Source organism: Eptesicus fuscus, chromosome 14 (assembly GCF_027574615.1).
Source record: "Eptesicus fuscus isolate TK198812 chromosome 14, DD_ASM_mEF_20220401, whole genome shotgun sequence".
In the NCBI taxonomy this organism is placed as follows: Eukaryota; Metazoa; Chordata; class Mammalia; order Chiroptera; family Vespertilionidae; genus Eptesicus; species Eptesicus fuscus.
Window position 1 is genome coordinate 10456826 of NC_072486.1, and position 12421 is coordinate 10469246.

At 42.4% G+C, this 12421-nt stretch overlaps 1 protein-coding gene across 2 annotated transcripts in view; it reads left to right on the top strand.

The window, feature by feature from the left end:
• Positions 1 to 3068: 3068 nt before the first annotated feature.
• The window catches only part of HIBADH (3-hydroxyisobutyrate dehydrogenase), a 91565-nt gene continuing 82212 nt past the window's right edge, over positions 3069 to 12421 (top strand). The window contains exons 1-2 of one of the 2 annotated variants that reach the window (XM_008147765.3): positions 3069 to 3270; positions 9174 to 9334. In XM_008147765.3, coding sequence (XP_008145987.1) covers positions 3180 to 3270; positions 9174 to 9334 — 252 coding nt within the window. In that variant the 5' untranslated portion in view covers positions 3069 to 3179. The remainder of the gene's footprint in view (positions 3271 to 9173; positions 9335 to 12421) is intronic. The other variant, XM_054726282.1, reaches the window with a different exon arrangement.

The window sequence follows — 12421 nt, forward strand, 5'->3', positions numbered from 1 at the left end:
TCAGCCTTGGCTAGCACGGTGGGGTGGGGCCATAGGTTTTCACTGTGTGGTGTTTGTCTACAGCGGAGTGGTTATTTTCTAAAAGTTATCTGTCTTGGTAGGCTGCATCTTCTTCATCCTTTGGCTAGAGAGAGTAGCCTTTCACTGGGACATTTTTGTCTGTGCCTATTGGCATTTTCAGGTTTCTGGGTTTTGGCTTCTCTAATATCCAATGAGGGACCATAAAGCTGAATGAAAACCCAAGAACGTAACACTCTGTTCCTCTTTAGGTCCTTAGGTCCCTAGCTGGTATGCCTTCTTTTCTCCACCTGCTTTATATAGAAGTAGAGGCCCGATGCACAAAATTTGTGCAAGAGTAGGCCTTACTTCCCTTGGCTGCCGGCATCAGCTTCCCTCTGGCACCTGGGACCCGGGCTTCCCTCGCAGCCCTGGCTTTGTCCGGAAGGTCATCTGGTCTAATTAGCATATTACGCTTTCATTATTATAGATGTTCAGATGTTAGTTGTATTTATTGGGAGGGACAGAGAAAAATATACCTATCTCATCTTCCCAGAAGCAGAATTGAAGAGCCTATAAGGCACAGAAACACAATTTTAAACGAAACTAGTAGCTGAGACTTAGGGAGAAGTTGCAGTGCCTTGCACACAAGGATATCAGGAAGGCAATCGAATAAAGAAAGCCAGCCATAGGCAGGAACTGCCCTTGCAAATACAAGACAATCTACAATCACCTTCAAATGATAATCCTTAAAAATCATAATGCTTTTGCCGAAACCGGTTTGGCTCAGTGGATAGAGCGTCGGCCTGGGGACTAAAGGGTCCCAGGTTCGATTCCGGTCAAGGGCATGTACCTTGGTTGCGGGCACATCCCCAGCAGGGGGTGTGCAGGAGGCAGCTGATCGATGTTTCTCTCTCATCGATGTTTCTAACTCTCTATCCCTCTCTCTTCCTCTCTGTAAAAAATCAATAAAGTATATTAAAAAAAAAAGAAAAAATCATAATGCTTTTGATAAAGTTCCATGAAAATCTCAGAGCCTTAATTTATAAATCAGTAATCAGTATAGGGCTTCTGAAGAAGAGATATTAAACTACATGGTGTAGGGATACGGAGACATTGTGACTTAGGCCCTGATTCTGGTTGAGCAAAAAGAATCAAATTTTTAATGCCACTCACTTCCTTTTCAAAGCCATCACATCAGTTAAAAGAAAAGAAAAGAAAAAAAAGAAAAGAAAAGAAAAGAAAAGAAAAAAAGGCAAATTAAAAAGATCCCATGCCCAGCTCCAGGTCTGCCTGCTTCTATTTCTGAGCCCTCCTTGGAGTCCTAAGAGAACACTCACTGTTCATAGGAGGCAACCTTTTGCAAAGTAGTACTAATTTTCAAGAAAAGAGCCCTATAAACAACCCAGAGAAACAAAAACAGTAGCCCACAATAAAAATGACAAAAACAATCTGATTGGATGTAAAATCTCAGGAGGACTGGGGTATAAACTTTAGGAGCTGGGAGATCAATGGCTGTGTTGTCCCGTGTTGTAAATAGCTCTGCTATGTAGGTTGACATAGTTGAAAGGCAAGCGCATTTCAGCAGTTAATTATAGAAACCTGTCCAGGGAGCTACATTTATTGGTTGCAGGAGGTCTATTCTAGCTAAAACCTAAATAAACCAAGAAGAGAGGGTCAGGTAGAAAATGCTAGGAGACTGTTCCAATGGTAGACATGATTTTTTTCCCCCTTTCCTTTCTTCCTCCTTCCTTCTTTTTGGTTGGTGTGGGGTAGAGGGTCAGGGTGGAGAGACAGCCAAAGAAGGAAACTATTTTTGTATCAGTTACAAATGGGAACCCTGCACTTTGTACCAGCTCCTGGAAACATTGCTAGCATGCCCAGAACCAGGAGAGAGCGCGCATGGAAATTATCCAATTTCTTTGCTTTTTCTTTAGGCACTTCCAACTCCCCGAGGGACTGGGCAAAAGGTCAAAGTCAAATCTGTTGATTCTGCTACTTGGATTAAAAGGTTGGGTGAGCACAATTTAGGCAAATGAGTAAATAAAATGAATTGGGGGGTGGGGGTAGTGAGCTTCCTGGGGTTCCGATTGCCCTAGCTACTCCTCTCTCACCTTCCTCCTGTACTACTCTTCTACAAAGGATTCAAGTTTTGCTTTTGTGTGTCCCTGACTCCCAACTCTTTGATGGGGCCTGGGAATGGCAAGCCCTGCAATTATCACCAAAGAGTTGAGATTCAAATATATACATCAACCACAGACAGAAGAATGAATAAATCTCTCTGGCACACATCCACACATATACACTACTTTCTGGACTTTCATGTACCTTCAGTTTTGCTTACAAAATGGATGCAGAATTTTAAGACACTGGAGAAATATATATTGGAATTGAGAATATAACTTCCTAGTAATTCCACCTTTCAAAGAGAACAATTTTATCAACTTGTTTTCCTACTCTTTTTCAAATGTATGAAAGAAACTGTTGGGTTCAATGAAATCACAGAAATTAAGAAGTTATGTTATTCATGGTAGGTTTCTGTCAATTGTTTCCCAAGGAACAGACAGACATAAGAGTACTACTGCTAGCATGAAAAGACCCACGTATTATTGCAGTTAAAAACGGGTCCCGTATTTTTAAAACTTGCGAGTTTCTTCTCCTACCTAAAAATTGCAGCAGCAGCTGCGAGTCACAGTTTAGTATTTGCTGCAAGAAGGCAACACCTGCAGTTACAACCCTCCGCGGGGGTGGTTCTGGGAGTCAGGTGCTCGCAGGAGGCGTCAGCGAGCGACAGTCACCGCCTCCCACACGCCCTCCGCTCTTTGGTAAACAAGGGAACTCCCGCAGCCTGTAAGTGAGGGAGGAGCTTGGGGGCGGGGCCAGGGCGCCTGATGCGGGTATTCAAAAGCCTTATTGGTGGCTCTCCAAAGTGCGAGGACCTGCGAATCTTGATTGGTTCGCTCCCGGGATTGACAGCACTTGTCCTGATGGGCGGTGCCTCTGGGTGCCGCGCTCCGCCCCTCGCGGGCGGGTGCCCGCCCCGAGCGGCAGAGCGCTTGCGCGCGCGGTCCACGCTGGTGCCGTGCCCGCCCGCCCGCCTGGCCGCGTACACTCGCAGGCAGTGGGCGAGCCGGAGCGGCGGAGGTCACCGCGGGGAGGCGGGGCGGGGGCAGCGGGGCAGCATGGCAGCCTCCTTATGGCTCCGCGGAGCCGCCTCCGGCCTCCGGTACTGGAGCCGCCGGCAGCGGCCGGCAGCGGCCAGCCTTGCAGCGGGTAAGGACCTCGCGCCTCCTCTCCCCGTCCCTCCTCCGGCCGCCCGCCTCTCGCGACCTGACGGCCGAAGAGGTCTTTTTTACGGGAGGCGCTGCGGTTGGGGTCGAGGCTTACTACCCCACATTTTGGCTGGTCCCGGGGCCTGGTGTCTTGCGCCGCTGTGTTTCTCCCTCATACCCTTGCCCCGAATCCAGGTGAATGGCGTTCAGCGCCCTTTTCGGGGACGTAGGTAGGGGTGGGAAGACCTGGGGGTGGAGGGAATCCTATTCGGGTCCGGGGCGTGCTCCTTTGGAGTAAGGTAGGGCTCGAGGACCCGTGGAGGGCCCAGCCACAGGGGCCACCTCGCATTCACCCCTGCGACCCCTGGCCTTGCAGCGCCGGCTGGCGTTCGGCTCTCCTGGGGTGCACCCCAGGGTGGGCGCCCCCTTGGGCAGCAGGGCCCGATTTTTGTTTAATAACCACATTAATCGTACAAGATGGTTTTACACAAGTGGTGCTAATGCCAACCGGTTGGTAAGTCATTCAAGCGAAGTTTTAACTCACCCTTGACCCGCGAGGCGGGCTTCCCACCGCCCCTTCTTTGGAACCGTGCTCCCTGAAGATGGCCCTTCTGTCAAATGATTAACCCACACACTTTACACGTCTTCAGAATCGTGACCTGAACCTATCCTCCCTCCCTCTCCCCCCATAACATTACAAGTTAGGGAGGCTAAGCATGGACCTGGGAAGAGACAGATTTTTAGACCCACAGAGAGAAAATCATTTTCATCTTCCAGGTGAAGAACCTGAGGCTTCTTGGGCAGGTGAATTAGGGCATCTATCCAGCAGGATCTGGAGCGTTGGTCCTTGATTCTTCCTCATTCCTGCGTTTCCTGGCACACCAGGATTCCTCTTTAATTGAAAAATTGGCTGATTTGTGAGGACACTGCCATTGTTTTTCCCGTAAAAGTCTGAGAGTTGTAACACCGCACTGCACGCTCATACTCAGGATTCTCAAAAAGCCTTTTGTTTTTTTTTTTTTAATCTTTGATTTAAAATACAGCAGTTTGGAAATTGAGGTCTTAAGAGCTCCCCTCCCGCCCTCTCAGGACAAGCTAAGCAGAAGAGTGAATTTCCCTGACTTGAGAAGGGCAGGCTTCCTCCACGTGATGCAAGAGAGCAGATGTCTGATACAGAATCACAGTAACAAGATACAAACTCACTGAACCTGCCAAACTTTATTGTCACCGCTATTTGAGCTACTGTTCTGAGCTACCAAAAAAAAAAAAAAAAAAGCCTCCCACTTGAGAGAAACTTAAAAAAAATTGAGTAGTCACTTTTCCACAGTAGCAAATGCCGCACCAATTTTCACACGAAGGTGCCGTTCTTTCCGTTTTGATTAGCCAAGGAAGACATAGGTGCTGCTTTGTGGTTTTATAATGTGTTCAAACGATGTTTTAATGAACTCTTGATGTACCTTTTGGGGTTATAAAGTTATTACAATTCATGATCGAAGAGCCTGGCCCCGAGGCTATCATAACTGTCTCTGTAAGCTAGAATGCTGCTCCATGATGCTGGTTAGACTACTTCAGCACGTGATCTTCTTCCTTGGATGCTCTGTGGATATAGATTTAAAATAAATTTTAAATTTAAAATAAATTTTAAATAGTTCTTTTTTGTGATGAGTGTTTAAAAACAACTCAGTAATTGTTTTGACTCTGGAATTGTTTCAAATGTTTCTGTTAATAGTTTGGTACAAAACTGTTAAGTTTTTTGAATTGGAGTCTTAAAAGAAAAATCTACCTGCAACTTTTGAGCCTACAGACATTAAGAAAAGAACCATGTCCAAATAATAACACATTTAGTGTTCTGAAATCTGTGGGTTATTTGTCTCCATTGTATGTAAGGGTGGTGGTACTATAAAGATCCATATAATTATTTACTACTTTAAAAAAATGAGACTTGAAAGTTGCCAGTTAATACTATCTCTTAATATTTAAAGTATCAAAAAGGAAATAGAAAAATAAGCAATATTAAACTACACATATTGCTATTTGCTCACCATTTAATAAAAGTAAATTTTATATTTTACTTTAGAAGGTAAGTAAATTTAGTTTTATACTTTTTATACAGATTTTTAAAAATCTACCCACACAGGCCCTCTATAGTTTCTCTCTCCCTCCCCCAACAGCAATAAATAAAAAATTTAAAATATTGAAATAACTTGACTCAAAAAATGAAAGTCTTTATAAAGTAAGTCTCCATCCTTAGTTTAGTAACTTTTTTTTTGGAGGGAGGGTGCGGAGGAGAGAGACACATCAATTGGTTGCCTCGCCCCCACCAGACAGGGGAATGAACCTGCAACCCAGGTATGCGCGCTTGACTGGGAATCAAACCTGCGACCCTTCGGTTCGAGGCCTGACACTCTAACTACTTAGCTACACCAGCTAGGGCTCCAACTAGCTTCTTTACCCATCCGTATCACCTTTGTATTGTGTAGACTGGCTTTCTACCAGCTTGATTTTAGCTATGTTGTCTGACTCTACTATTTCTACACATTAATGTGTGTGACTTACTTAAAGGAAGATGCATTATTTAAGTTTGAAAATTTTTAGGATAATTTTGTTATACTACTTTGAATATCTGCTCCGTTGGGAGCATGTTCTTCTTCTTTTTTAAAAAATATTGATTTTTTTAGAGAGAGAGTAAAAAGAGGGATAGAGAGAGAGAGAGAGAGACATTGATGAGAGAGAAACATCATTGATTGGCCACCTCCTGTACCATCCCCACTGGGGATTGAGCTGCAACCCAGGCATGTGTCCTGGCGAGGAATGGGACAGGTAACCTCCTGGTTCCTGGGTCGACGCAGTAGCCACATCAGCCGGGCAGGAACATATTCTTCTATACTGTACAAGAACACCTTCCGATGCATCATGTTAATTAAAATCTGTTTCCTTAGAGATTTGGGATATGACTTATAACCTTGTTCTACTTCTTGACCATTGATAGCAAAAGTAGCAAATCTTATTCACTATCATGTGCCAGGCACTGTTTAATGCTTTACCTGTATTATCTCAAGTAGTTACAATAACCTTCTGAATGAGTTACTCTTGTTGATACAAATGTCTAGAGAAGTTAAGTAACTTGTTAGTTCAAGGGCATACATCTAGGAATTAACCTTGCGTGGATAGGAATTTCAGTCTTCTAAACTGAGGGTTCTTAAATATCACTGTCAGTAAATAAACTCTTCTCTTATGATATCAAAGCACCTAATTATATAACCCTTTTTTAAAAATATATTTTATTGATGTTTTACAGCGAGAAAGGGAGTGGGATAGTTAGAAACATCGATGGGAGAGAAACATCGATCAGCTGCCTCCTGCACACCTCCCACTGGGAATGTGCCCGCAACCAAGGTACATGCCCTTGACTGGAATCGAACCCGGGACCCCTCAGTACGCAGGCGGAAGCTCTATCCACTGAGCCAAACCAGTTAGGGCTATAACCCTTTCTTGAACTTAGCCACAAGCAAAGATGTTATGAAGAGAACTGAGCCCTTGTTAAAGACTTCATCTTCATTGATTTTCATATTGGCCAATTAAAATTCTGGGCCTGATTATTCTTTTTATTGTTCTTTAAAATTTTTAACTTTAATAGATTTTTTTAAATCCTCACCTGAGGACATGTTTCTGTTGATTCTAGAGAGAGAGAGAGAGAAAGGAAGGGAGGGAGAGAGAAATATCGATTGGTTGCCTCCCATACACGGCATGCTAGAGATTGAACCCTGCAACCTAGGTATGTGCCCTGACTGGGAATCAAATCTGAGACCTTTTGGTGTACTGGATAACGCTCCGACCAACGGAGCCTCACCAGCCAGGGCAAGGGCCTCATTATTTTTTAATTTTTATCTTTCTTAGAAAAGTAAGCAAGAATTTATTGGCCAAAGCAAAAATATACCTAGGACAGTGAAATAAGGAAGGACATAGAAGAAGCAACAGGAGAGCCGAGGCTGGGCTGCTTTGGCTCCCTGAGAAGTCAGAGAAAAAGGGGCCTTGGAGACAGGTTCGGGGGTTAGTCTGGCTGCCACTGCCCATTGCTCCCTAGTTGCAAGTCTCCTGGGGTCCCTCAGAGTTTAGGAGATGCACGCCTGTGGGGGAGGGAGAGGGGCAAGGGAATAGTAGATGTGTGTTCCCTGGAGGGAGAGTGCCAAAGGCCTCATGGTTTTTTACCTCACCTTCAGCAACTAACATCAGCTCTCTACTTCAGCTCTCCGAAGATCTCATCACTAGGAATTGCTATACTGTCAATATTTCAAAAGCTGAACTAGTCTTCTGATGGATAGAACCCCCCTCTGATTCTTGTTCTGCTGATGAATATGCTGTTTACCATCATCACTGAGCCTCCTGTGGACCAGAAAGTCAGACACAGGACTCCTTTTATACCCATTGTTTTAAACTGTGCATTGGTGAGGTGATGTTGCGCAAGAATGACACCCATATTTAATGGAAATGTTAGAGACGATCATCAAGTTGAAAGGAATTAAATATGCTTTTAACCCAAGAAGACCTCTCATTCTTAAGCATCAGGGCTTCAAATAATTTGCTTTTCAGAAATCTCATTGCATGTAGATTAAGTTCAAGGAAGAGTAGGGATTCCTAAGTTGAGAGGACTTGAAACTTAAAAAGAGTGACTGTGGTTAGTTGGTACACTACACAGTTTTAAAACTGGAGCCCTTGAAAGAAAAAGAAAAAATAAGGTGGGAAATGATAGGGGACAAGACAAGTGTAGTTACTTCTTGTTCTTTCGGACTGGACTAAACCTTTCAAGGGCAAGGCCCAGAACAGTGCCTGTCTCCGAGCTTTGTCCTAGAACTCAATGTTGTCAATATTTGTTGAGTGGACTTCTAATTCCAGAAACTGAAATAACGTCTAATATTATTTTCATGGTAATGCAGATCCTCTTTGCTCTGTCTTGCCACAGTGATTTCAAAAAGCCATTTGTGAAAAAAGAAGAAAAGAAAAAACAACCAGCGTACAGCTTTTTTAAAGAAGGACTTTCTTCCTATAAATGGAAGTGCCTCTTTTCTGAAAGGGCACTGACTCCGTAGCCCAAGTCCTCAGACTGTTAATCTTGCCATCTAAAGCCCTTGGACTTGCCCCCCTGCTCTTAGAACGCTATCTATAAACTTGTGACTTTTGGTTGAAGTCCAGTCTCCTTTGTTAACATTGTGTTCAGACTTTTTCATACCATTGGAGGGGATGATTTCTATAAGTGAGGGGGGATGTAAAAAATTCTCTATTTTTGGACCTTGTCCAAGGTATAGGTTTTATTGAATATTTTCTGTTTTTTATGCACATTATTATGAAATAAATATAGTTATGAGGAATCTAGAATCCTTCACATAATAAAGTACGTAATATATATTTTATAAATGATAACATTTTAAAATTTATTGTTAAAAATGATAAAGTGTCTCTCCCTCTCTCTCCCTTCCTCTCTCCCACTATATCCCCTCCTCCCTCCCTCCCTTCTCTCTAAAAATCAATAAACATATTCTCAGGTGAGGATTTAAAAAAAAATAAAAAAGATGATAAAGGGATGTTCTAGAAAGAAATTGCTTAAAAATTATTATTGTTTCCTGAGAAACTAAAGTAGAAGTTAGTCTGCGTGCACATTGTCAATATCTGTAAATGTGATTAGATCATTAGTTTAGAACTAGTCTTTAAAAAGTTTTTAATAGAAAACATCTAAATAACAGTTGACCAAACTGACACATAAATACAAAGAACAAGATGACTATTGCCAAAGGGGAGGGAACGGGGAAATGGGTACAAAAAACCAAACAGTTGGCTTACTAACGTTAAATGAAAGTTTGCAATAAAAAATGTTATTTGCTCTTATTGAAAGTACTGCATTGAAATCAGTGTGTTCTAGGTCAATGGCCTCTAAGACACCAGTTGGATTTATTGGATTAGGCAACATGGGGAATCCAATGGCAAAAAATCTCATGAAACATGGCTACCCACTCGTTATTTATGATGTGTTCCCTGATGCATGCAAAGAGTTTCGAGAAGCAGGTGAACAGGTAAGGTCTCTTCTTAAGATTTTTATGTTTAAAAATGAATATACATTCAAATAAGTGATTACTTCTTGGTTTACCCAATGGAGTTGTAAACCTGATTGCTAATTTTATTTGTTTCTATCTGTCTATAGTATATATATATATATACACACAGAAGACCACATGTTAACTGAATTTAGAGTTTTGTTTTTTCAAGATATGAAGGAACTTCTTTTACAAGTTGTAGAGGGGTAACTGGGGGTTTAATGTAATCCTAGAACTGGGAGATTACTAAAAAATTTCTGAGAAATATAGAAAAAAAGTGAGAGAAAAAGTATACTATTAAATACAGTCAAACCTCATTTCTCAAAAGTCTCCCATCTTGAGCAATTCGGTTCTCGACCAAGTTGTTCACAGAAAAAATGTCTCGGTTGTCAACCAAATCTTCAGTTTTTGACCTGACAAGCCTTTCATGCTGATGCTTCAGCAGGACAAAAAGTGTGGCAAAGGAGATAACGCTTTTGTTGCTGGTGACAATTAGCACAATTTAAAACATGAAGAGGCCACCCAGAGTGCTAATGTTGCCAAGGGTGTGAAAGTGCTCACAAAACAACAATCACAGGCAATTGAATAGGTAGGAAAACTTTTGCTAATTGGATAAACAAAAAGCAGCAAGTGACAGCATTTTATAGGCAATGATATATGAAAAATTCTTTTAAGGTTAGTAGGGGATGGTTCCTTAAATTTAAGAAAAAAGTATTTATAGATTAAACAGTATGTTAGACATGTACTGTATATAAGAAAGGTTAAAACAGGAATCATTTGGGGGTCTGGAATGGATTAATTCAATGTACATTATTTCTAATGGGAAAAAATGATTCCGTTTTCTAACGCTTCTTGAACAGCCTTTTAGAATGAATTAAGTTTGAGAACCAAACTTCTACTCTAGTCAGCTTCTGGTTAATAGACTTGAAATAAATACTGAGAAATGCAATGTCTATGTAAAGAGCAGGTTTAGGCAACTTAGAGAGAGAGGCCATTTGCAGAATTGGTATTCTCCAACTCCTGCCCTTCCTGGTCAGTGTGCCATATGGGGACAGCAGTGGTGTTGTATGAGTATCGTGGAACTTTTCAGGGTAGGGCGGTGGCTGCTTATGCCCATTACAATCTCTGAAAACTGACTGTAGCACCAGTTCAGCATAGCTTACAAATGGATAAGTCAAAAGAAAAAGAGTTTCATTAGTCTTTAGTAAAATGTGCATTATATTGGGTAAGAATGCAGTTAGGAAAGTTCTCTCTGAAATGTAGATATTTAACTGAATCTAAACTAATAATAGAGGAATATGCAAATTGTCTGGGACGCCGTCACAGTAACAGTAACGACCAAACAGCAGGCTGCATGGAGCGACAAGGCCGGCAGGGGGGTTAGTGAGGGACGACTAAATGACTGAACAGCAGGCTATGTGGGGCAACCAGGCCGGCAGGGGAGGGCAGTTGGGGGCGATCAGGCCGGCAGAAGAGGGCAGTTGGGGGTGATCGGGCCAGCAGGGGAGGGCAATTGGGGTCAATCAGGCCAGCAGGGGAGCAGTTAGGCGTCAATCAGGCTGGCAGGGGAGCAGTTAGGGGGCGATCAGGCTGGCAGGCAGGCGAGCGGTTAGGAGCCAGCAGTCCCGGATTGTGAGAGGGATGTCTGACTGCCGGTTTAGGCCTGATGCCAGCAGTTGGGACATCCCCCGAAGGGTCCCAGATTGGAGAGGGTGCAGGCCGGGCTGAGGGACATGCCCCCCCGCCCCCATGCACGAATTTTGTGCACTGGGCATCTGGTAGCAGAATAAGTAGATTTATCCAGATGAAAAATGGGGATAAAGAAGCAATTTTCTTTAAAGGCGGAAGCCTCAGTCCCCAGGTTTCTAGAGATTTCTACTTTAGGTTAACATATAAAGGTTGAGTCCCTGCCATGTGTCTAGGAGTGCTGTGGAGAATAAAATAGTTTGAGTCAGATATGGCAAGGTATCAGATGTGTCTCAGGTCGCAAGATAAATAACATTACAAGGATGTTTCTACTAAAATTGTATTTTGACTCTAATGAAGTGCTGAAATAGTTTTTTTTGAGGAGGAAAAAATAAATAACTGTTAAGAGTCATTTTATTTCTGGTAGGAAACTACATCGATACTGTGTATAATCTTTAATCACCTCAAACAGAAATGAAATGAAAGTTATGGAGACAGGTCTCTCAGATTCCTGAAAATAAATGAGAAGGTTCTGGAACACAGACTGAATTATTACTTTTTCCTTTTTTCCATCTTCCCTGAGATACGTAAGTGGGTGTGAGGAAGGAAAGAAGCTGGGTTCTGGGTAGCTGCCCCTCGAGAGTAGTGGAGTGAAGGCTTGTTTTAGCTTCTTGTGTGCAGTTCCCACCCCTGCCCCCCACATGGTGGGAAAAGTTCTGTGTGTGGTTCACACTGCAGCAGCAAGCCTGGCAGGCAGAATCCTCTTTCCCACAGCTCCTCTCACATCTCTGCTTGCCTAAGAGTCTCAGCTCTAAGAAGTCCTCTGAGTATTGATTATAATAACAGAAACGGAGGGTAGATGAATGAAGGGAGAGAGATAAAGGGTAAAAAAGCTGTGGGCCTGAGGGGAAGTATCGTGTTATAATAAAATGAAAACATTTGTTGACAAATGATTTATGCTAGCAGCTTAAAAAACATTCTGAACAGTGGCAATCTCCTAGGAATGCTACTTTAAAAGGTAACATTAATTTGGATGAATAAGTTCTGATATAGTAAAATGTCAGTATTATTTTATATTTAGTTTTAAATATTTTTGGATAAAATAAAATATAAGTTTTATTCTACTACAAGACAAAGTCAAGACTAGGGATAGGGATGTGATAGAAACATGGAGGTAAAAACCTTGAAACTTCTTGCTATTGTGCACAATAGTGCAATGAAGGAATTAGGGTTTAAAAATTCAGACTATATTTGAGTTGACTGTTACATTTTAAGGACAGGTGTCCCCTTCTTCCCATAATGTTACTATGTCAAGTGTACCTGATGAAATGGCAGTCCAAGAAAAGAGTTTCTCCCCGCACCCAAAGATTGTGGAATTGC